Raw genomic sequence first — 24,735 nt, forward strand, 5'->3', positions numbered from 1 at the left:
CACACACACACACACACACACACACACACACACACACACACACACACACTCTCAGCTAGCCGCAGAGCTAGCTCGTCTCTCTCTAAATGTCCACGATGGATTTAAACATCATGTTGTCGCAGTTTGACGCCGCCAACGAAGAGGACGTCGACCAGCTCCTGACGCAGTTTAATCGAGAGGTGAGTCTCGGCTTTGCTTTTTGTTTTTATTTATTTATTTATTTATTTTTTTTACCTCAACCAAAAACAAACGGCGATGCTAACGTTAGCGCGCTAGGTAGCTAGGTGGCTACGCGGCTAACTTTAAGTTGTCAGCTCGTGTGAGCTGAAGGTGTTGATATCTAACGTTGCCTCGTTAAACATGTAAAACAAAAACAAACCCTGTGTTTGAGGCGAACCGAGTGTTGACAACGTTGTCTAACTTTAATGCTACTGCTCTGTAACCATGTTAGCTACTGCACTTACACACAGCTGTATTAGCAACATTAGCAAACGTGTCTGAGATATATCTTTATATATCTAATACATCCGTCTCAGAGAGGCTGGGGGTTATTGGCTCTATAGCTAATATGTATCTTTTACATGTCAGTGTGAGTTGTTTGGTGTCACTCAATGAGCATCTTATCTGTTTCAGAACAGTCACACCTTTGCTTTTGAACAAAAGGAGGAAACCCTGCGGAGTGTAAGTACTAGTTACCTGAGCACTATGTTTGTGATATGATCGAGGTGGTGTTGTAATAATCTACAGTGCTTTCACTCTGTGTCATTTTCCAGAAGCTGTGTCAGAGTGTGTTGACAGTACTTGGGAGGCAGGTGCAGCCCAGCTGTCAGAAGACGTGTCTGGAGACACTCCGCATCCTGTCCAGAGACAAGCGTGTCCTCGCACCTGTAGCCACCAGGGAGGGCATGCTGATCCTGGGAGGGATGGCGAGGCTGCGTGCCGGAGAGGAAGAAGTTGACAACGAGAAAAGCTCTGAGGAAGACGCCCTGTCGGAGGAGGAGGAGAGGGTGGTGGTGGAGGCCTTGAAGTGCCTATGCAATGTGGTGTACAACAGTCCTGCAGCTCAGCAGGTTAGTGTAGACGTGCAGCTGGCTCATGGTCTGTGTGCCAGCCTGCGTAAGGCCCGCACGTGGCACCACGAGGTGGGCCTGTTCACACTGCGCCTTCTCTTCCTGCTGTCTGCCCTTGAGGCCCGACGTGAGAGGCATTTTGAGGAGAGATTGGCATGCTGTGAGGCTACTGTCGGAGGTTCTGGAGCACACCTTGGATGTGCGCTGGGTCGGTCCCTATGAAGCTGCCCGTCCGGATCCACAGGCCCTGACCTTGCCCGCAGAGGACAATGAGCGAGCAATGGAAGCACTGAAAGCCTTGTTCAACCTCACGCTGTCTTACGCTGGTGGTAAGGTGAGTGTTGTTAGTTCAAGAGTGCGTAATGTTACAGTTAAGGTTCATATTGCACAGGAGTTGTTGGGGTTTGTTGTCTGACTCGTGGTTTTAAGTGTGTATGGAGGGGTTAAGAGCAGGTCAGGTATGCATGACTATATCGATTATAGATTAGACTCTCCTGGACCAGAAACATCATGCATCTGACCCCCACAACAACTTAATTATATCTATCTATCACTAACCGTTTCTCATGTTTACGTCTTTCTGAGGAAGACCCTCAATCATTCTTGAATGTGAAAACACTGTAATTCAAGATTAAGTTCATGTATCAGAAAGAAAAACACACAAAATCACTATCAGGTGTGTAGTGAAGTCATTATGAATAGGTGTTCCCGGTTGAAAGCACAGCCAACATTAATGTTATCACTGACACTTAATTTAAGGATGCACTTACACATTAATACAGAACTTTTGAGAATCAGTCAAATCAAAGTGTCTGTTCACCACTGACCCCTCCCGGCCCTGTTGGAAAAAAAAACCTGTTACACAGTTAATTGGAAACTGCAGACATGAGTCATGTTGCACTCACCAAAATGGCCTCCTCTCTTTTTACTTTCACATTTAACTCAAGTGGTGTATTGACCATCGTGTTTCTCATGTAAATCAGATCAGTCACTGATATCCAGTCCAGCGTAGGCCTTTACACAATAGACACTAGGCTCCTTTCGAGCTGAGCCAGGCCTGTGGGAATCGATCACCGGTGCACAATGCATGCCAGTTAGATATGTGCCCGACTTGATGCCAACTTGCTCTGATGTTATGCAAAGCCAACCTCACCAGATCGAGGCGGCCGTAGTTTTTAGAGCCAGACGCCCTAAAAAATAATCACATTTATTTGCGTGATTACAATAATTACTGCGATTGTAGGCTGTAAGTCTCATGTTGTACAATGAAGGTTAGGATAGGAAACTACAGGTAGTTTACAGATGGCTCTAACAGGATGTAAATATTTATGTGACTTCTTGTTTTATATTCTATGAAAGCTGATCTCGTCCACTTTCATCTCGAATGAGTCTGTTCTCAGGTGTTACTAATAACATTAACAATGGCTCTGTTCTTTGCAAGTGTCCCAGTAAACCGTGTCAGCGAGCCAACATGATGTCATTATTAATTATATTATTTACACTTTCTTACAGTGACAAATGTATTCAATGAAAAAAAAGGCCTCTTTACACCAATATCACTTTTATGTGCCACACTAGCTCTCTATCATAGGCTGCACACACAGAAGACACACAAAACCTGTATCATCTTATCCTGTATGCGTTTACCATGTGTCCATTACATATGTGACTGTGATTGATGTCGTTATGATATAGTTATCACTGTCAAACTTGGCGGTCTTGTCTAAGACGGTAATTAAAACATGCTTGCCACATTTCATGCAATTTCGGCTAAAAGGGACACGTGACGTCAAAGGCTGCAGCTAACGCAGTGTAAGTCCTGATGACACCAAATGTAGCTCTTAGGTTCAAGTTTGACCCTGCTCTCCTCTTTGGTGACGTAGAAATCCAAACCTCCTCTTCCTCCACCTATTTTGATCTCATTTAATCTCTTTGCTCTCCCTTTTTGCGCTGTAGTCTGGTTGTGATGCCTTATTTAATATTAAGGCAGCTATTTTTGCAGTAGGACCTTTTGCTTCCAGTTTTCCCGTCCTTGTAGCTCAAGTTTTATTATTACCTTCACTGTTTTTGCTTTACCCCTGAACAATGAAAAACCGTCTTGAACATCTTTGATTTGATAGGACGACGACCATCAGTTCCGACTCATCGCTGCCACCCTGCGTCATCTGTTGATGCTGAAGACTGAGACGGAGGAGAAAACAGAGGAAGCACACAGGTGGGAAAGTCTGCCCCTCGCTGCTCTTCATAGTTTAATCTCTTTTAGTAAACTGAACATTGAATGAAGGTGCTATGAAGTTTGCAACCTGAGAAAAAAAACACAAAACTCGCATGACAAGGCCCCCTCGCATGATGCTTCTCTGTTTCATAGCTTCTAGTACGTAAATGTGTGTCCTCGCCTGTGTATTTGGTTGTTGTGTCTTTTACTAGAATGCAGCTTTTCAAACTCTGTTCCAGACTGATTTGCATAGAAAAGCGCACAGACAGACAAAGTGCTTCTGCCACTGAGCAAATTAACTTGCATCCATGGTCACAGTGGAGTCACTGTGATTTGCATGTAAGCACCCCTCTGGAAAAGAGTGTCGACTGAGCAGCTGTAAGAGAGAAAAATTAAGACCGATAGGACAGCCGTGTTTTGGGGGAAAAAACACTTAAAGCTCAACAGAGATGTTTCTTTGGTGCCTTGTTTGGTTGTTTCATCGTCTAAATTCTCTTAGCTGTCGTAATACTACAGCAGTATCTGCTTCTCATGGTAATGAAATGCAGGAATGCCAGGAATCCGTGCCTATAGACTCAGATTTAAACAGCGTCCTGTATAAGTGACCGATGTTTCAATTGACTTGTCAAGTCGTTGGCTGCACTGGTCATGGTAGTTTGGCCCATTGACCGGCGTAACTTTAGTGTGAGTATGTGACAGAACATATTGTGAACGGGTAAAGTTGTTTTTAATATAATAAACAAGTTGGTTGATCATATTTACAAGAATCGTTTCCAAATGTAAGCAGTTTCAAGGTGTTTAAAAATAATAACCAACTTTAAAATTGGTGTGCGTCACTAAAATAAGAAGACATTTCTCAAAAATCCCCACAGTTTGGGATGGGACAATATATAATAGTATCGCATATTGTGATTAAAAAAAAAACTCTTTAGATAAATGTATTGTGGTGAATTTAATTCCTATGATAATTGTAAATATACTCACATGGCTTGACTTCAAAAAAAGCTGTCTAGCTCGCCAGCCTACAATCATATATTGATTTCCTGATTTATCTTTCCAGTCATTCCAAAATCCTAATCCTGTCAACATGGCTGAAGGTTTAGCTGTGCCCTACAAAGTTCAACCGGATCTGTATAGATTCAGAAATAAAGAGATATGGGGGCCCTCCTGTAATGGAATAAATATGTGTTTAAGTGCTATTTTCAACAGCAAGTATGTATAATTCTGTGTATTGCTATTATTATTATTATTATTATTATTATTATTATTATTGTACAAGATTACAATACACACTAGCACACAATATTACTAAGATTGTTTTTCCAGGTGGAGCTACACAACATTTTCCTGTTATGTTACGAATTATGAGCATCGGACCTGCGATATTTAGTGTTGGCAGTCTTCGCCATAATCATCAAGCTTTTCCTTCTAGATGCGCTGCGCAGCTAACCAACCAGTTAATCAAAAATGTGATGAACAATGTAAATGTCTCTCACTATAAAACTTACATTTCCTGTATATTGCTGTCTTGACAACAAAGATATGAATAGTGTGTCACAGATGGGAGTTAGATGAAATGATTCTTAACTTGAAAGCTCCTTTTACCCCACGTGAGCCAGATCGCAGCCTGAGGTCATCTGGCAGCGACCCATCAGCTGTTCCAAAATGTAGATTAAAAACAAGAGGTGACTGGTCCTTTGCCACAAGGGCTCCTTGACTTTGGAACAACTTGCCTCGGGCTAAATGCTCCAAAGCTTTAATCTTTTTCAAAAGCTTTTGTTCCAAAGCTTTCATCTATTTCTCATTTTCTTCACTTCTTAAATCTAATTTTTTAGACTTTTACCTCCTCAACCCCACTGACCCTTTGGCAGTCTCATCTCAGAGGATTTTTGGTTTTAAAACACTACTGTTGATCTACGTCATTAAGAAATACTTTTATGTCTCCAGCCATGCCGTCAACCTGCTGAATAACCTGCCTGTGTCCTGCCTCGACGTGCTAATTGACGTGCCTGTTCAGGGAGGAGAGGAAAGATATGGTGGGAAAAACATGGATGCAGTGCAGATGTTACTAGACTTCATGGAGAAAAGGATCGACAAGGTAAAGTTCATCCTCTGCAGCGAATACAGTGAGAACTGATTACTTATCCACTATATCTGTTTATGTGCTGTTGATAGTTAATAATGAAACTTAAATATGTCCTAAAAAGTGGACATAATAATGTATGTATATGTATTGTATGTGTGTGTATATATATATATATATATATAGTAGAGGTTATAGTAAATAGTAAAGTTATTTTGTGCAGGATTTTATTGAACATATGCCTAAAGTACTCTTTTATTAAAGTACAAAAGTCTTGGCATCAGATTATACTTAAAGTACAAAAAGTAAAAGTGCAGAATGATCAAAATAATATATTATTATATAATTACTGATGCATTAATGTCTTCATTAATTTAATTACTTTGTATACTTCTGGGTAGCTTAATCTATAATAATACATGATTGTTTATTACTTGATTTATTTTTGGTATTAATAATCTGTAAAATAACTAAAGTTATCAAATAAATGTAATTGAGTAAAAAGTTCAATATTTGCCTCCAAAGTATAGTGAAGTGAGTACAGTGGAAGTATAAAGTAGCATAAAACTTGTATTTAAAAATTGTACCTGCTTACAGTCCTTGAGTAAATGTACTTAGTTACACTCCACCACTGGTTATTCTATATTTTGACACTCCGATTTTCAGTTTTACTGCAAATTATCAAAGTCAAAGTATCAGTTTCCTTCGCTACTAATAATCAGTGTCTGTATCGGCACTAAAGAAAACATATTGTTTGATCCCTAATTCGGTTTCTTAACCAATCATTCTGTCTTTACCTCCTTATCCTTCATATTACCCACAAATGTTCTACTGATTAAAGTCCATCCGTTGTTCTAGCTTGTGAAGTGTCTGTGGTTTCTGTCACTCCAAGCAGGGCTCCAACTACAAAGAAGGTTTGACTCCGGTGCTCAGCCTTTTGACTGAAGGATCCAGACAACACAGGGAGATCCGCAGATATATCAAAGCTCAGGTACAGTAGCAAGCATTTCTCCTGCTGAAGGGTCTGCGTAAATACTGAAATCTAACTAGGATCCTAACCAGATTTTAATTACCTTTTTATAAAACAATAAACTTCATAATCTCTGCATCTTTAGGTACTTCCCCCACTGAAAGACGTGAAGATCAGGCCAGAGATCGGCACCACCGTTAGAAATAAGTTGGTTCGCCTTATGACACATGTTGACATGGGTGTGAAGCAGACGGCGGCAGAGTTTCTCTTTGTCCTCTGCAAAGAAAGCGGTGAGTGTGGAGGGGCAGCTGTGGTTGTGTCATAGGAGGAACATCAGATGAGGAAATATGAGAAAGAGCAGGTGTGATGTCCACATTGCTGTATGTATATGTAACTTCACATTGTGTGTCTCCTGTGTCGTCTTGTAGTGGACAACCTTTTGAAGTACACAGGATATGGAAATGCGGCAGGACTCCTGGTGGCTCGAGGACTTCTCGCGGGAGGGAGAGGAGAGACTCAGTACTCCGAAGATGAAGACTCAGACACAGAGGAATACAAATCTGCAAAACCCTTGTGAGTACTCTGCACAGCACCTTGTTCAGCACAGTAATGTGTATGCATCGGTACTGTATGAACCTTTGCAGCTGTGTATTAAACTTGCTCGTCTGCTTGTTCCAGCATCAACCCGATCACCGGCCACGTGGAGGAGCCGATGCCGAACCCAATCGAAGAGATGACAGATGAGCAGAAGGAGTACGAAGCCCAAAAACTTGTGAATATGTTTGACAAGTTGTCAAGGTAAATATACTGAACTAGAAAGAACTCTTCAAAGGACTGCATCCTCTCAGTTTAGTTTAGTAATATTACATTGGTTTTATTTCTCATAAATTCTTCATGATAAAAGTACCCATTTATTTTATGTTTATTATGAAGCAACACAATGAGGAAGTGTTGGGTTTTCATTAGTAACTTAACTTCTACACAGCGGAATGAAACTATAAAATAAAGCTGATATTTGAAACAGGAAAGCAGGAGAGAAACTTCAAACCACAGAGATTCAGTTAGAAGCTACAAAAGCACTGAGACTGAACACTCAGAGACAGAACATGACAGAAATTGGGAGTCAGAATTTCTTCATTCAGATAACGGCTATAGTTTATGAGTAAAATGCTGAAAGTGTTTAGATATGTTAAGAAATACTAGATCGGCACAAACCAAATGTTCCAGGACCCATGGCCCGACTCTCCACCAAGTCTAATTAAAATCTGCTGATAGAGTTTTGGTAGTGTATTTGGAAAATTCAAAAGAAATCCAACTAAGAATCAAACAAACATTAGATGCTACAGAATCCTTTGACAAATAATGAATTGTGTTTCTTTTGCGACCGCTCGACTAAGATGACAAAATTTTTCCCGTTTGAACAACTGTTGCTTCCCCTCGGTCAAATTATTCATATTATTTATTGTTTCCTCTGCAAAGAGTCGTGCTGTATTTGTGTTGACCTTTCCTTAGTGAGCTGAAGCTAACATTAGTCAGGCCCGTACAAAGGTAACAGTGAGCTCGCTCCCTGCCAACCCATTCATCAAAGGAAGAATCTCTTGCTGTTAGCTGCAGATTCAATTAGGTCTGGACTTCCAGCACACCGCAGCATTCAGCTGGAGTAAATGGGGGCTGCCGGCACGCCACTGCACCATCATTACCACTGCTCCGTTAATTATCACCTAATTGGTGCACACAGACGGCTCGTCGGTCCCGGCTCCTTTTATGTGTCACATTCAGGTTTTTAATAACACGTGTGTCCTGACTTTTATTCTCCTCATTCTGAGGAGTCAGTCATTGACCAGACAGGGAGTGGACTGAGACAGAGGCACCATTGGACAAAGCAATTTGGGTGGAACGTGGACGAGGAGGAAGACACACGGGCGAACAAATGTGCAGACATAAGAAAAGCTGACCTTGTCATTGTTCAGCCAAATAGGGAGTGGGGTGGGGGGGTTGAGCTGTAATGAGGCACGTGCTCCCAGAAGAGGAAGATTCCTTTCCGAGGCTGCACCCTCTTTCTTCTCCTCCTCGGTAAAGGGGATGCGATGATGACGGAGAGGTGCTTCCTCAGTACAGGCTCTAAGGAGATCGCTCAGAGCCCTGCAAGAATGTGCTCCCCTAACTGCTTAACTGGTCCTCCAATTAGCACATATTTTGCATCCCCACCCACCAGCCCCTCTTACATCTGCCAGACCCCCAGTCACTGCTGAGGAGAAGAGGGTTTTTTTTGTTGTTGTTATTGCTCTAATTGGGGAAAGAGGATGTTACCTGTTTGTTTTTGTCTTGTTCGCCCTCTTTGTACCTGCTGACTTTGACACGTGATGTCAGGCCGTGGCCTGGTGGTGCCTCTCTGCAGATTTCATCACCGAAAAGACGCCACAATATTTTCGGATTTAACCACATCAAAGGTCTTCTCCATCTCCTATTTAAAAGAACTTAACCTCTAGATGTCCATAGCTAAGTTCAGTTTAATTGCAGGAATCAGTAGGAATTACATAGCCATTTATATTTGAATCTCTTTCAGATGAATGCAAATGGGTCCCTTTTTAAATCTTTGATGGATAATTCTCTGATAAATCATCTTAGAGGGAGTGGTGACACACAGTGCAGGTATAATTGGATTAGGATGAAGGGGCAGCCGTGGCTTTGAGGAGATTAGTCTGAGCGCTGATCCTGTAATTAAACTGCCACAGGAGAGGAGGGCAGAGAGGGAGAGAGGATGGCCAGACAGGGGCGAGTGTCCATGAAGGGGGGGCGGAAGGGGGTTGTTGAGTGAGGGTCCTCGAGCTCTGGATGTAAGAGAGTAAAGATGTACAAGTGAAAGCCCTCTTTAGACTGTCAGTGGATACAAAGGCTCCTGAGTTGGGTTTTGTCTACAAAGTTTGTTTACTTTTAAAATATACATGAAGACAGTCATGTCCATTGATGTGTTTCTGCAGTTTGGAAACCTTCCTATCAAACCCCCTCTCAAGTGAGCGTCTCTGATGGTTTTTCTTTTTGTGTCCACAGGCAGAACGTAATCCGGCCAATGGGTGTCAGGCCTGACGGGACGTTAGCACCTCTTGAGGAGACGCTCTGTGATCCACCTGAGGACAACTCAGAATCAGACTCTGACTAGTGCACTGCACATTTAGGCCCACTTGTTCCAGGCTGAGCTGACCGGGGCCCCAACACGTCTAAAGCTGTGTCCCATTTCAAGGGCTGGATTGAGGATGATGCCCACAAAGGTGGGTCCTCTAGAGGAGCGAGGCTGAATCTGTGTCTCCGCCCCTAAAATAAGAGTTCACTGTCACAGAAAGAGTATAGAGCAGAAGTCAGTCAGAAGATCCACATACTGCACTGATATCTCCCAATGAATCACTCTATTAACTTAAATGGACCGACAGATATCAGCAAAATGTGTGGATCTATTGTCGAGACTACTCAAACCCAAACTAATGGTGGAATTTAGGCTCAGTTTTTCAACTTATATCACCACGAAATCGCATAAAATTGGACGACAAAGTTTAAAGAGTGTAGACCATGTAGGTAAACTGCAGTGGGTGCAAAAACCACAAAAGGCCCCGCTCCCTCTGTAGATACAAATGTCTGAATCTAAGGTAACAAAAACACAACAATTCTTATTTTCAGGTGATTATACACTAATGAAAACATACCTATGAATATTATATAAAAATGTATGCCAGTAGATCCTCTTCTAAATGTTACACACTGGACGTTTTAAATGGTTGTAACTGGGACACGTTTTGTGATACCAGAGTTATCTTGTAACAAATGCAGTACAACTGGCAAATAGTGTATCAAGTTAAAAGTAAATACATCCATATAACTTCTATTTATCTGTATGTTTATGTCAGGCATCTGTTACTTAAAATTAGCTGTGTAAATTATCATGTTTTTTTAAATATATAAATATATATAGATGTATATTAAATGCAAATACAAAATCTGGTAAATATGACAAACAAAAATTCACAATTTTACCAATTCACAAACAGTCGCCTGAACACATCGCTCAACAGTGGACCGGTGTGCAAAGGATTTTGGGTTGCGGGATCATTGATCGTCTCTAAGAAGAAAATGGCTTCCTTTGCCTCATTCAGAGTTTCGTTTGAAGGGGGACAGACCTCATCAGCCCATTATGACGTATTCAGTCTAGAAATGTCCGGCCCCGAACTGGGACACAGCTTAAACTTGTCACAGGAAACTTTTGAGGCTCTGTTCGCAGCTGTAAGTGGACTTGGACGTGTGGCAGAAAGACTGGCAGCACAATGAATCGGAGGCCTCCGTGGTTACTGTTGCACCTTTTTAATCATTTATTTTCATTGCTCCCTAAGTTGAGAAAATAGAGATAATATAATTTTTGCTGGATTGTGTGAATGTCACTGAAAGAACTGTTATGTTTAAAAGTGTAATTAGGTCTGAATAATCATTCCTTCACCTGTGCTTTTGTTTTTCACTTTTTATAAGTTTCTCTTTATTTTATTTTTTTCCTGCTATCTGATGATTTTGTCCACTCTTTTTTATTATTTCTAGATTATTAAAGTACACACACACACACAAAATCATTGAAAACTGTTAACAGTGCACCGAGTTCTTGGTTTCATGGGGCCTGTCCGGTAAGGACCACAGGTTTGATGTATATTAAGAAATCAGACGGTGTCAGTGTGGGCAGTTTTAACTTGCAGCTCACAGCGAGTATATGTGGTGATGTAATGATCATGAATGTTGCACACACACACACAGTCTGTCGGCAAGGAAACTTTCTAGATTCAGGGCTTGTTGGCTTACTGTCGACGACTTCTTTTCGCTTAAAATCAAGACTTTAAATGGAAAGATGCAACATTTTCCTGCGGTGGATTATAGTGAACAGATTGTTTCTGCCTCTTGTTGACAAAGAAATGTGTAAACTGCAACGATTGTTTTTAATCCATGTTACTTTTGCCAAAATCTGCATGATGTTAAATCTGTTCTCTGTGATGTGAATTCCTTTTTTTCTCCCTTTTTTTTTTCTCTAGATTGAATTTTTTGTTAATTTTATATAAATCCACAAGTTTAGTGTATGTATAACTGAATAATAATATTCCTTTTATGTTGGTACAATTTAATCAAGTATAAAAGCTGCCAGTTCTGAAATCAGCTGCATGGTTGTGTACGGTTTGGGTCCTGAACTGAAACCCTGCTCTGGATTACAGATACATTTGTTTTTTAAATCCAGACAAAGTGAATATTAACCAGAGAACTTGTGTCATTAATACAGGAATTGATGACCGTTCACTTGTTTTGATATTGAGTAATCATGAGCACACTATTCACCTGACCTGTGAATCACCACTACTGCCTGCTTACACACACACACACACACACACACACACACACACACACACTCACACTCACACTAAGTCAGATCAAAAAGATAAATTATTTCGACTTGGCCTCACACCCAAAAAAGAGCTGACTCAACATTGTGAGTCGCCTCCTAAATCATGTGACCGTTAAGCCACGAAAGGTCAGACATGTGCGTCACAATTTAAAGGAAAAAGCAACAATTAAGTGTCTTAGTGAGGTCGTTTGGCCTCCAGAAGCCTCAAGAACAACTTCAGTGCAAACAAATGTTAATACTTCCGTTTTGTTATGTTCCTCCACTCATTTCTTCAGGTTTTCCCCTTTAATTTGTCAGGCATCTGTGGACCAGAGTTTGTTTCTATTGTGCTTTTCCTTCACAATCAGTCCAAAAAAAAATATCTACATTGCATGTTGATCACTTCTCCATGTAGAAAGAATATGTTATGGGAATATGTTTGTTCTTTTTTTTGCAGATTCTTTACATACTGTAAATAGCGCCACACTTAGAGGCTTTCACTGAAACATTAATAAAATGGAGAATACAAATAGTGGTCATTTTTGAATCTATACTACACAATAAAAAGACAGAAGAGATGCAAAATACACAATACTTTTATTAAATATTGTTTAAAATACAGTGTGTGCTAATATAAAACATTAACAAGAACCCTTTGTTTCAGGACTCATTTTTTTTACTAGTGTTCTGGATGGACCCTTCCTCTATAATAAGTGCTTTAAATGTGCTTTTAAACTGCATTTGATGTCATTTCTTGATTTACACGTGAACATGACACACTGGGATGAAGAGGTAAGATGACCATATGGCCACTAGCAGAAAATAACCAGCTGAACGGTAATGTGTACACACACACACAGTTAACAGGAGAACAGTCTTAGTGGGAGAAACTCTCAAACCTTTCCAGTGCCGTTGTTTATGAAACATGCAGTGTCAATTGCTCAGGCTGGACGATGCGGTGCTCTTGCTGTCCGTCTCTGAGTCGGTCTCTTCGCTGCCGCTGCTGGCTGCTCTTTGAGCTCCTGGTCTGGACCTGGATGTCTCCATCCTACCTGGAGGTTCTGGAGCTCTTCTGCCCGGGCACGATGTCTGTCCGCTCACTGACGGAGGGCTGCTGATCAATGCAGGGACGCTCTGCAAGAGAGGGAAGTTGTTGCCACAGTCAGAAAGTGTTTTAAAGAAGGACCAGTGTGTTGGATTCAGTAGCATTGTTAGCTCGTGTCTGTATTTGACGACGGGCTGTGAAGTGTGTAGAAGAAACTATGGTGGCTGCGAAATGTCTGAAAACCTCAAATGGCTCCATCTACAGCCAGTGGCAGGTGACGCAGTGTCTGTAGATAAAAACAGCTCCTTCTAAGGTAACAAAAACACACCAATTCCTATATTAAGGTGATTATACACCAATAAAAACATACCTATGAATATTATATTCCATTTCTGACAATAGATCCTAAATGTTAAACACTGGACCTTTAAAATAGAGCCCAGAGAGATTTATAGTTGAATATTGTGGCATGAAATCTGACAAATTACCTCAAGTTATGTCACCTGAGTGTCGTGGGGGATCAAGACCAGGGGTGCTTTATATTATGCTGACATGTCCCCTCACTTCTAAGAATGTTAGAGAGAGTTGAGAAGAAGAGACGAGGAGTACGGAGGAGCCAAAGCTGCCAAACTGGCTTCAGTTTATATGTATAATATCCCTACTTTCTCTTTTTCAATTTGTTAATGAAGAACCCAAACAGACTCACATTAACTGCAAGAAGGCCTCAAGGATGAAACCCACCATTGTTTCCTGACTCCTCATCAGCTCTTCAATCTCATCGTTCCAGCCGAGCATTTCTGCAAACCTCCGCACTGTCTCCTCCAGGTCGCCCAGCTCCATGTGGTCTCCTCTCCGCGGCGGGACCTTCTCAAAGGGACCCACGGCGTGTCGGTTCAGGAGGAGACGTGGCACCGTGGAGCGCACCGTGTTCACCAGGCTGGCAAAAGGCTCAATCTGAAACAGGGAATATTTGTTCAGATGTAACTGAGCTCAGGGTTCACCTACTCACAACATGTAGTAATGAATACATATTAATTAAATGTTCACCTGTAAAGACGTGCCCATAATGATTAGCAGGTCTGCTTTGGGGAAGTCTTTAGTGTGGAGGAAATACTTCTGAGGGAGGTCCTCTCCAAAAAACACAACATCAGGTTTGACTGTTGCGGCACAGAATGAGCATATGGGGACGTTGTCATTCATTATGGCGTGCTGTGAAACAAGAGAAGAAAAGAAGTGTTACTCTGGCATCAAATGACCAAATGCAGTGAATGACTGTTTTAAATTTGAATAGTTTTTGACCACTGGGGTTCAGACATACCTTAGCCTCCTCAGCAGGGTACGCAGTGTAGCACAGGTGACAGGAAGCTGTGGCAAAACTACCGTGAGCTTCCACAAGTTTGTCGTCTGGGATGCCACAAACTGTGAATAAAGTATTAAATATTGTAAGAGCAAACGAGTGTCAGTACGCAACTAAAGTTATGCAAGTATGTCTCTTGGTGGTGCGTTCATGGACATACTGTACTTTGTACAATGTTGTATATTGTCTCCGTCCTATAAAAACCATGTATTGACAAAATCCATGAATCCACCTTTAAACAAGAAGAGCTTTCATAATCTTTCCCTGCTGGCAGCTGCGTAACCATGTGATGAAAACTAAACTAAAACAAAGAAAAGCTGATTTTCTGAGCACAAACATTAATAGAAACCAATGGCTGCCTGGAAATTAAGAGTTTAATCTCCGAACAACACGTCAGAATGAAAGTATACAGAATTTTCTGGCTAAAATAAGCAAAACTCATGTGCAAGTCACTGGGTATCAAAAAGGTGTTTTATGTTACTGTATTTTGACTCTTCTGTGATGTTTGGTCTTTTCTTTCATGCCGTGTCCTCCTGTATGAGCTCTGATGTTGTCTCGTTGGTTTCTTATCATATATAACAGGGGCTGCAGATGAATAATCACATATTTACATCATATTGATGGTAATCAATGAGAGTTTATTATTTCTGTTTGGTTACATATATGTTAAAGATATAATATGTAACAATTCCACAATAAAATGTCTATAAACACTAGACCTATGTTATAGATTTTCTCACCTGTCAATGGCGTCATATCCTTAATGCTTTTAACCAATTTTTGGCAACATTTTTACAATGGACCTTTTAAGATTTTGGTGGTTTTTACCATATATTTGAACCAGATGAAGGATTTTACTAATCGGATGTCTGGATCTAAAGTTCTCAGAGAAACAAGCTGAGCTAACGTTAGCAGTAGCTCAGCTCGCAACCACTCCTGAGCATCCTTTGTCTGCCGGACAGCATCGGAGAAACACTGACTTTTAAAAAGGTGAAACTGCTTTATTCTGGTTTTAACCAGCAGGTCCGTTTGTTTTGGAGAGGACGAGACCTCTGTGGATAATTCAGCCCCCTCTAGAAACCTCCTGAACAATAAACCCTGAGACGTGCCATTTCACGATGACATCAAACATCTTTTATTATTGTTTAGATGTGAGAGACCTTTCACTGCTTGTACATAAGTAATTGATATAAGTAAGTGATGGGTATGCATTGCATTTGCATTTTAATGTGTAAAGTTTATACAAAAACAACCTTTCAGCTAACCTACAGCGTGAGTTACAGTTTGATTTAAAGATCCATTTCCAGCTGTTGTTTGTTCCCTTTAAGCTCTCACTCACCTTTCTCCAGTCCGTCAATGTTCTGGGTGTACATTCGGAGAAGCAGGCCTTTGTGATGGAGCATGCGGATGAAGTAGTGTATGTAGTTGGGCCGGTGGCTGCCAGGATACAGAGCCTTGGCCAGGGAGAAGAAAGGCTGCGGGTCGTTGGAGAAGTAGTCGATGTTGAAAATAGCTTCTGGGTAAGGGATGTTGTATTTCTCCACGTTGGCATAAAGACCTGTTCCTGGAGTTCTGAAAGAGAACAGACATTTTGTACATGTACGTTTTGGGATATTAAGAGTAGCTAAACATGTTTACAATTTAGGTTTAGTGTGAAACAGAACCAAGTATGATGAAAAAATAGGAATATAATAGTAAAGAGAATGATGAAGATGAGGTAGAGAGACACCAACCTGAAGTCTGGGATGCCGCTGGCTGTGCTGATTCCTGCTCCGGCCACCACCACCACGTTCTTACAGCGGCCTAGCTTCACCAGCCGAGCCACAGAGGCCAGACCCCCCCTGGATGATGACTTGGCAGCAACCGCTGAGGGACTGCCCTGATCAGATCTGGACCCAGAGGACTGAGCAGCCTGCACAGGGTCACTGCTGCCTGTGGACACCTTTCCTTTACTGGGGGGAAAAGGCCAAGAAAAGACACATGAAGGCATCCTGATCCAATATGAGGCAATCTCAGACATGATCACTTGCTGTTATTGATAGAGAGAAGATTTTCCTGTTCAGATGTAATATGTAAATTCCTTCGATAACTACCTCAGGTTCTGTATGAACAGCAACACTGGCTGTTTGAGGAAAAAGAGCAAAATATCCAGCTAACAGAACTTATGTGGACGAATGGCAGCATGAATTTAACTTGACCTGACAGTTAGGACACAAAGAGGATGAGTCTGCCTTCAACTTACCACAATGTAAAATAAATATTAAATAAAATTAATATTATACATAAATATCACAACAAAGTGTGGCCTCCTGCTCTTATTTGTGTTCTCATTAGTGCCTAAAATGGGCTGTTACTCACTGTCACGCACTTCTGATTTTTGGCCACGTGAGCATCCTACTGCCACCTGATGAGTCTAGGTATGCACCCCTAAACACCTGTGTAACACTTGTGTTCTGCCAAGACTGATTGGCTGGTGTTCATTGCCTTCGTTGGTTTGGTTGGTTAGGTTTAGACCGTGCTGTCAGAGCCAGAGTGTAGTATATCTAACTTAACGTTGAGAAAACAGCACTGATAATGTTGTGTTTAGGGGGTTAGGGTTGGCACCTTTCTCAGCCCTTTGTTCCCCTCTAAAAATAAAGTAGAAACACAAAAACACAGGTTCTTTAATGTGTCCTCACCTCAGACTGTCCTGTCCGCTCACACTCATCTGACTGAGGTTCTGGGCCAACGCGGAGTCCGTCTGCTTCTTTCGTTGTTTTCCATACGGACCCGGCCCAGAGTCTTGGGTCTCTGTGGGGTCGGTATGCCTGGAGCTGCGAGTTATCCTGGTGACTGGAGGCTGGGGGGCTTTTTTATCCCAGCTGGACCTGGACCTGTTCATTCCAACACCTGTTGACAGCAAGAACAATAACAAATCATTCAGCCTAAATGAAACATCAATCACTGTTAATGAGCGTTAACACACGTTTCCTTTCCTCTGTGCTATCAGCTCAACGCGAGATTACATACACACTACATTTTTATGTCAGACCTGAAAACAACAAGGTTTTATTTATTTATTTTGGGAAAATATCATGATTGCTTGTTTATTTTCTGACATTTTTTTAATTCTCTTTTTCCCCCTTAACTGCACTAATTAGACATTGACTTGTTTTGATTTCCACTTGCTCGTCCTCCATCTTCTGTGTCCCATATTTAAAAAGCTGTTACACTGAAATCATCGTCCTTTTCTCTTCAGTGCCTTTGCACAGAGAGAAGCTGAAATGTTTTAAAACTGTCAACTGTTGAACAAAAGGTAATGGCTGCAATATATTTAGCACCCCCCCCCTCCCCTCCCCTCTGCTCCTCAGCAGCTATGCTAATACAGTCCACAGCTGTGGCAGCTTTACTGTTCAGGGAAAGCGGAGGGTAGAGTAGGGGGGGGGAGTGAGAGTTAAAAAGAGGGGTGGCAGAGGTGAAAGGGAACCGTAGATTGACTGTGTGTCAACAAACCCAGCTGGGAGAGAAAAGAGGATGCCCCCTAACGGCCCCCTCAAACTGAGGAAAAAGGGGGCAAGGGGGGGGTGGGGTGCAGAGATAAATGATACGGAGGCGGGATTCAATAAAGAGTGAACAGAGGAGTAGGAGAGAGGAGGAGGAGGTGGGGGGCTTCTTTTCCAAAGCTATTCTAGGCCTTCAAACAACTTCCATGAGGGATGAGTGTGAGTGATCAGGGAGAGGCAGCGAACAAGGAGACAAAAGAGCTACAACCCATAAAACATGACTGCTTCAGAGGGCAGCAGGGAGATAAGACAAGCTTCTTTTTTTTTTTCCTCCAGCAGCACCTTATCGCCCTCCGGAGGGGATGGGAGAGGAGGAGAGGGGTCACCGAAGGCTTACGGAGAAGCAACATGGCCGGAAAAAAACAGCAGCCTTTGGAATGTAAATGTCTTAATTTGTAGACGATCCACATTAAAAATCTACTTTCCTTTTAGGACTCAATCGTCTTTCACTTTGCCTCCTAAAAAAAAGGTTGAAGCCCTCACATTACTACTTTGTTTTTGTTCCCCCTACACATCCTAAAAGAACTATTAAAAACAGCGGGAGGGCGAGGGTCTCGGCTTTTGTCTGGGCTCCTCTCAAAAAGACACTGCTGAGTACAGGCAATAAATCACCAGCCCAGTTATTAAGGTCTCACACAGATGGTGCGATGTGGCAGCACAACCTGAAAACCTCAACACGATCAAACTCTCCTCTAATCATGTGGGAAAAAGTTACACTTGCAACTGGTTAACCTGAAATTAATTACAGAACTAACATGACGTGGATGCAAAACATGCATCAGGTGGTTATTAAGGATTTACTTAATTAAAGTTGGGGGAAAATGTTAAAAAGAAAAGGTCGCCGGTTCGATCCCCAGCACCAACAGGAGGATGTATTCCAGCTGTGATCTGGGGAGTGGTATCACAAATACAGGGCCGACAAGCTCTGCTTAACAGCTCTTGAGCAAGGCACTCCACTGCAGTCGACCCTCTGATGTACTGAATACATGTGGGGAAACTGTAGATGTGTAACTGGGAGGGAGATGTGAAAAGAGAAATTTCAATTACCTTGTGTATATTGACAATAAAGTAATCTTAAGAGAGAGGAGGAACTTGAACATGTACCATTTTAAAGATTTAAAATATCTGAAGTGCAATTTTTTTTGATAAAAAAGGTCAAATGTGTGACAAAACAACATTATAATGAAGTACTGTAGTGCTGCAGAGATACTCTGTCCTATGAATATTGTTCTCCATATGTAAGAAAACTAATTTGTTTGGTACAAATCCCAACAAATGCCACATTGTCATGATTTTAAAAAGTAAAGAAAAAATGAAAATTGTGATGCAGCAACGATCAATCCCACTTATCGTGAATAAATATGATTTTTTTTTCATCATATCTTGCAGCTTTACTCAGCAACAACCTGAAACAAGTTAAGATTATTTTTAAATCCCATGCACAGGTGCACAAAAGTGACTTTTTTTTTTTTTTAAATCAAACTGCCCTTTAGTGTTTTAAACGTCCACTTTTTTTTATCTGATAAAGACCTAATTGTGCCACAAATGCTGTTATAATTCTTTAATGACAAATAAATCCCTGTATAAATGACAAAAGGCTTAAAAAGGATTTGAGAGCACCCCCACCTCCCTCAACCCCCTCACTTTTGCTTGGCCTTTCACACTGCTTGTTCTCGCAGCTCTCCACAGTCAAAAAGCTGAGCCCAGTGTGTCCCAGTGTGTCCCAGTACCGGGACCACCAGCAGTGTAGCTGCTCATATGGAGGGTTACAGTTATCTCATTAGGACGGTCCTACAACACACTGGGCACACCTCGCTGCTCACCGTTACCACCCAAAAAGTCAGGCTGATGGATAATCCTTTTAAAAACTCAAGAGGCTAAGGACCAAAAGCCAAACACAAGCAGAGAGCAGCAGGAAAAATGTTTGTGTCGGAACAATAACAACAACAAAAAAAACCCACAACAGAAGCATCTTTTGGCTCATTATCTATTGTGTTGGATCTGGAGCTGCTGTAACAAGTGTGGGATCAATAAAGTCTATTTCATCTTATCATAAAATTCAACCTGATGGCTAAAATTAGTGTCAGCGAACACGTGGATGCAGGGTTTTTTTTTAAAATTACTTAATTAGTAAAAATGTAATAATGTCATACAGGCTCAGGTGTGTTTTGAATCTGGTTTGATTCACATCCTTCCAGCTCACACAGGTGGGTTGTGTTTGGTTAATTAGACTCATCAGGAAACAAAAAATAAGTAATTTTTTGTTAAAAGCTGATCTGAGATTCAAACCTCACTCTGGTGAAAATGTTTGTTGGTTACTGCGATCACTGGTTTTCTTATTGGAGCTGGTTGATTAGAGAGTTTTAGGCTCCATTATCGTCTTTAAGCTAAAGCGACACACACATAAATTGCTCAAACAATAAAGTCGATGTGTCTGCTGTGAAAAAGGCTCCAAAAGCTTAATTTAGCTTCTTGACTAGAATTAACTTGAAGTTTCTTCTGAATTAAGGCTGCAACTAACAAATATGTTCCTTATATATTAATTATAAGTCATTTATTTTTACTTTTTTAAGTAAAATAACTGTAAAACTTGTTTTTCCTACACCTGAAGGTATTCTGTTCAAAATAAAACTGAACAAAAGGGAAAGAAGCATTTGAGAAACAGGTGTTTATTGCGATTTTCCCTTTGATAAACGACTTATTAATGAATCAATTATCAAAATTGTTGTTGATTAATTACCCGCCAATTGACTTATCAAATTTTTTCTGTCTCTTTTTAAAATTAAAATATGAAATACAATACAAAACAACAATCAGGTCTGCTTAAAGGCAGTTCTGATAACTAAATCTTAAATTAGAATTTAAATTAAATTCCTCTAAATAGCTAAAACACAGTGATCCAGTTAATCCAGTTTACATTCCTCATTAGGTCAAATGTTCCTAAATATGTGTAGTACTAAACCCTACTGTCAGTATTTCGTAGTCCAGTGATATAAACCTTAAAAACTCTTCACTAAACTGAAATAAATCCATCAAAAATCAGATCCTCATTCGTCTAGAGCGGCAGTCTGGACCTGTAGACAGTGTTTTGTTTTCTAGAGGAGTTGAGTGTTAAAAACATCTCTGGAGTAACATGTCAGCTGTGTCTTAAAGGAGCTTTGGTTAACTTTAATGAGGCCCCCCCCCCCACACACACACACACACACACTACACACACACAAACCCCCAGCATTTAACCCTCCACTTACAGCAGAGCTGGAGGACAGCCGACTTTGATCTCTGCTGCCCCCCCACACAAGGATGGTGACGGGCAGCAAACCGGTCGCCATGGAAACCTCTTCATTACTTAGCTGGAGAGGCAACAGCTCTCAGTCCTCCGTCCCCACCTGCTCACTAATGACATATCACTCTGTGTAGCATCTTTGTTGCACTCTCAATTGACACAAAGCAGCGAGTCCTAATTTGTGTTTATATATTGTTTGTGCACACGGAGGGAGAGGAGGGCGGCGGAGAGCTAATTTTGCCCGGTGGGTCGATGGCTAACTAATGACTCTTGTCCCTGTTACTCCTCAGAGGACGTAACGGCCCTAAATGAAAACACCAATCTGCCAATAAAAAAAGGGGATGTGATGTTATTTGTGCGACCACGAGGAGCCTGCGAGGGAACCACAGACACAGTGTTAAACCTCTACTCTTAATACTTAGTGACATACAGTAAAAGAAGCAACAGTAATGTAATAAAAACAAGGTTGTACAGTTCATTAAAGGCTTAAATTCATTATCAATTAGGGCTGCACAATATGGTAAAAACATCAGATTGAGATAAATCTGACAGATATTCTATATTTGGTCATTTTGCATCACAAATTGAATTTTCACTGGAATAAAAACCTTAAAATTATGATAATGTGAAGTTTTTGTGTGTCTGTACCAAACAAACGTGTTTTCTTAAATCATGAGAACAATATTTGTAGACTAGGTAATCTCTTCAGAACTACAGTACTTCATATCGATAACATTTCGATTAATTGTGAAGCCCGATTATCAATTAATCTGCAGATTAATTCATTTTATTAACTCTTTTGTGCCTGCAGCTGAAACTGAGTTACTATATTTAGTCTTTGGCTACAACAACTGTTTTTTTTTCTTCCTAAAACGGAAGAAAATGCCCTAAAATAAGTATTAAAAATGGAGGGATTTTTTTACTTATTGGGCTTCTATCTATATATTCCATATGAATAAAAGTTGCACACATAAATGTAAGAGAAGAAACTACAAGGGGCACAATCAATATTTGATATCTATGAACTCAGAAGAAGTTGAATATCAAAGATACACACAGATATGGAGTGAAAACATTCATACGGACAACATTTAATATACACAATATAATATATTCAGTGTTTTTCAGAAATCCAGACTTTGACTATTGATAAAAGTGTGATTTTTAAAAAGGTTGTACTTGTAGATACTTACCTAAAGTACGTCCATAATAAACACTTTATACCTATCAAAACTAATGTTAAGGTATTTTCCTTATACTAAATATAAAAATATATATATATAGTAATACGTTATTTAGTTTTTAATGGTATAAAAGAGGCAAAACACACAAATCTTAACATTTAAGTAAATGTTTGACATTTTTTCTTGATAACTGATGACTTTAACGATAAACTAATTATCTAAATTTTAAAAAAAATTGGTTTTTAGTTGTCGATCAACTAATTCATTAATCAGTGAGTCAGTTTTAGTTAAAGGTCACACTTATAAAAAGGGCCATATGTAAGTTGTTGAGGACACATTACATCAAACAGTGAGTGTAACTATATGTGGTTGTGTCAGTCTGTCACTTACAGTGAGGCTACACTGACACCTGCTGGAAGTTAACTGTCATTACATGTGAGACACACACACACACACACACACACACACACACACACACACACACACACACACACACACAAACACACACACACACACACACACACACACACAATTATAAAATACATTGTGTTCAATGTGCAGATAAGACTGAGTAAGAAATCTCATGATCAGATCAAACTATTCATTTAAAAAGACCATAACTTTACTATATGTGCAGATTCATGTATTGAATACAAACATTACTGGATCCATTCATATCAAAGATCCTCTACAGACATATTTTAAACATAAAATACTCTAAATTAGAATAATAAATGGTGTCTAATATGGTTTGTTTTAGAATAGTATCTAACCCTTTCTATCTTATTGAGATAGAATACAACACAAGATGTCCTGGAGGCTTTAAAGTTGCCCTTCAGTCAACAATCTTTCTCTTCTTGTTGCTACAGTGTGATGTTTGAATGGTGTCTGACACTAGAAGGATGTTTTCACATTAAACGTGCTGAAAGTGGAGAGTTTCTCTGAGCTCACTGAATATCAGATTTTTAAAGGGGGCGGGGCCTACGAGCACAATTTGTGACATCATAAATAGATAAAATACAAGTGTGATGTAGAAACTTGAAGCCACCAGTGCACAAACACTGAGAATGGACTTTAGTAAGGAGTAGGAGACAGTTTGTGTCCAACAGGGAAACTTTAGAAATGATCAAAACGTGTATATTCATAGATTCTGAAAGGTTTAATGAGCAAGAAGGAGTTGATGTCTTTTTTTTTTTTTACAGAAAACACACATTATTAAGTTTTAACGTCACACTTGTGTGAGTTGCATTTTGGATAATAACTAACAAACTAGCTGAGTTGTCACAAAAGAGCTTCCTTCCCCCTTCAGCAGCTAAATGTCCTGATGTGAAACTCTGAACATGCACAGGGAATCTCAAACAACCAAGTTAAGCATTTAAAAAGGTGCAGTAGGTAAATTTAATGGAAATAACTTCTCATATTTGCTGAAACTTTCACTTTATCCTGACAGTAGTACGTGAGACAGATAATCTGTGAAAGGTCGTCAAAATACGGCTGCTGGGAAACGAGACTCATAATAACAATTAGTAATCTTTCTCAGCTCTGATTGGTTGAAGGCTGACTTCTTATAAATACCATTAGGAGCACTAGAAGGATCCGGATAGATCAGATTATCTGTTTAATGAATTACTGCCAGGATGCAGTTAAGTACATATTTTTTATTAAAGTTACTTTAATTAAAGAAGAACAGACTTAGTGATGTCCTGTGAGGTAAACAGACTCCCTGAGGATGGCCTGGACTTTTTTTTTTATTAATTAATCACACTAATGTGGATGTTAATATTGAGTAAAATAATAATAATAATAATAATAACAATAATAATAATAATAATAATAATAATAAACAGTTGAAAACCTCCTTTAACATAATGTATGTGTGCTAATGCAGCATCACTCTGCAGGGAGTTAATTTGCTGTTAAAAAGTGGACACCCCCCCTCCTCTATAATTAATAATAATAATAATAATAATAATAATAATAATAATAATAATAACATTAATGCCATGCTATGACTGTCATTAGTGAGGCTACCTGTCTTCCCACACTGAGGATCTTTCCAATGCTGAACAGACGGCGACGACTCGGGATGTTTCGGATCCAAACCCGGGAATATAAAATCTTCTCCTGCACCAAACTTCAGTTTATAATCCAGAGTCGGGGTCAGGAAAAGTGTCTGCTTCTCCACAGGCAGGAACTTTATCTGCACGCAGCCCAAAGCGTGAGTTTTATAAGAGAGAGCTGTCACTCTGCGGCTGTTTCCGGGAACTAGATCAGTCATTACGAATACAGGCGGGAAACAGAGCTGGAGCCACGTGGTTTCGCTGTTTCCGGTTTCTTTTATTTATTTATTTATTTATTTTATTAACTAACAGCAGGTAAACATCATATATATATATAGTATATTAGTAAACAAAAATGTTGTATGGGGTAAATCAATTAATTTGAGGTTGTATTTCTTGATTTATGATTTTATTTTCAAACAATTAAATAAAAAAGATTTTAAAAAAAAGATATTTCATGATTGCAAAATGTTGATTTATGAATATTTTTTGCAAGAAGTGGGATCATGTTGATTTGATTTA

At 40.1% G+C, this 24,735-nt stretch overlaps 2 protein-coding genes across 2 annotated transcripts; one reads left to right on the forward strand and one right to left on the reverse strand.

Moving 5' to 3' along the window:
• Window positions 1–12,272, forward strand: ric8b (RIC8 guanine nucleotide exchange factor B). The gene is given in 11 exon segments (XM_051381907.1): window positions 1–179; window positions 634–681; window positions 774–1,184; window positions 1,186–1,404; window positions 3,191–3,285; window positions 5,233–5,383; window positions 6,264–6,359; window positions 6,484–6,628; window positions 6,767–6,911; window positions 7,017–7,136; window positions 9,390–12,272. Coding segments are annotated over 11 exon segments (1,632 nt in total). The 5' UTR covers window positions 1–86; the 3' UTR covers window positions 9,499–12,272.
• Window positions 12,273–12,320: 48 nt separating this feature from the next.
• Window positions 12,321–24,439, reverse strand: si:dkey-103i16.6 (uncharacterized protein LOC557125 homolog). Its single transcript, XM_051381908.1, has 8 exons — window positions 24,185–24,439; window positions 16,823–17,033; window positions 15,878–16,096; window positions 15,484–15,716; window positions 14,106–14,206; window positions 13,835–13,996; window positions 13,529–13,741; window positions 12,321–12,876 (listed from the first exon to the last, which is right to left on the reverse strand). The coding sequence occupies exons 1-8, from the start codon at window positions 24,429–24,431 to the stop codon at window positions 12,676–12,678; spliced, it is 1,587 nt and encodes a 528-aa protein (XP_051237868.1). The 5' UTR covers window positions 24,432–24,439; the 3' UTR covers window positions 12,321–12,675.
• Window positions 24,440–24,735: the final 296 nt, after the last annotated feature.

The sequence above is a fragment of the Dicentrarchus labrax genome, unplaced genomic scaffold (genome assembly GCF_905237075.1).
Source record: "Dicentrarchus labrax unplaced genomic scaffold, dlabrax2021, whole genome shotgun sequence".
Classification (NCBI taxonomy): domain Eukaryota; kingdom Metazoa; phylum Chordata; class Actinopteri; family Moronidae; genus Dicentrarchus; species Dicentrarchus labrax.

Coding starts and splice junctions, on each gene's coding strand:
- si:dkey-103i16.6 (XM_051381908.1), bottom strand. CDS start 24,431: ATGACTGATCTAGTTCCCGGAAACAGCCGCAGAGTGACAGCTCTCTCT. Junction 16,097..16,822: donor AGCGGACAGGACAGTCTGAG/GTGAGGACACAT, acceptor TTTTCCCCCCAG/TAAAGGAAAGGTGTCCACAG. Junction 15,717..15,877: donor AGCGGCATCCCAGACTTCAG/GTTGGTGTCTCT, acceptor GTTCTCTTTCAG/AACTCCAGGAACAGGTCTTT.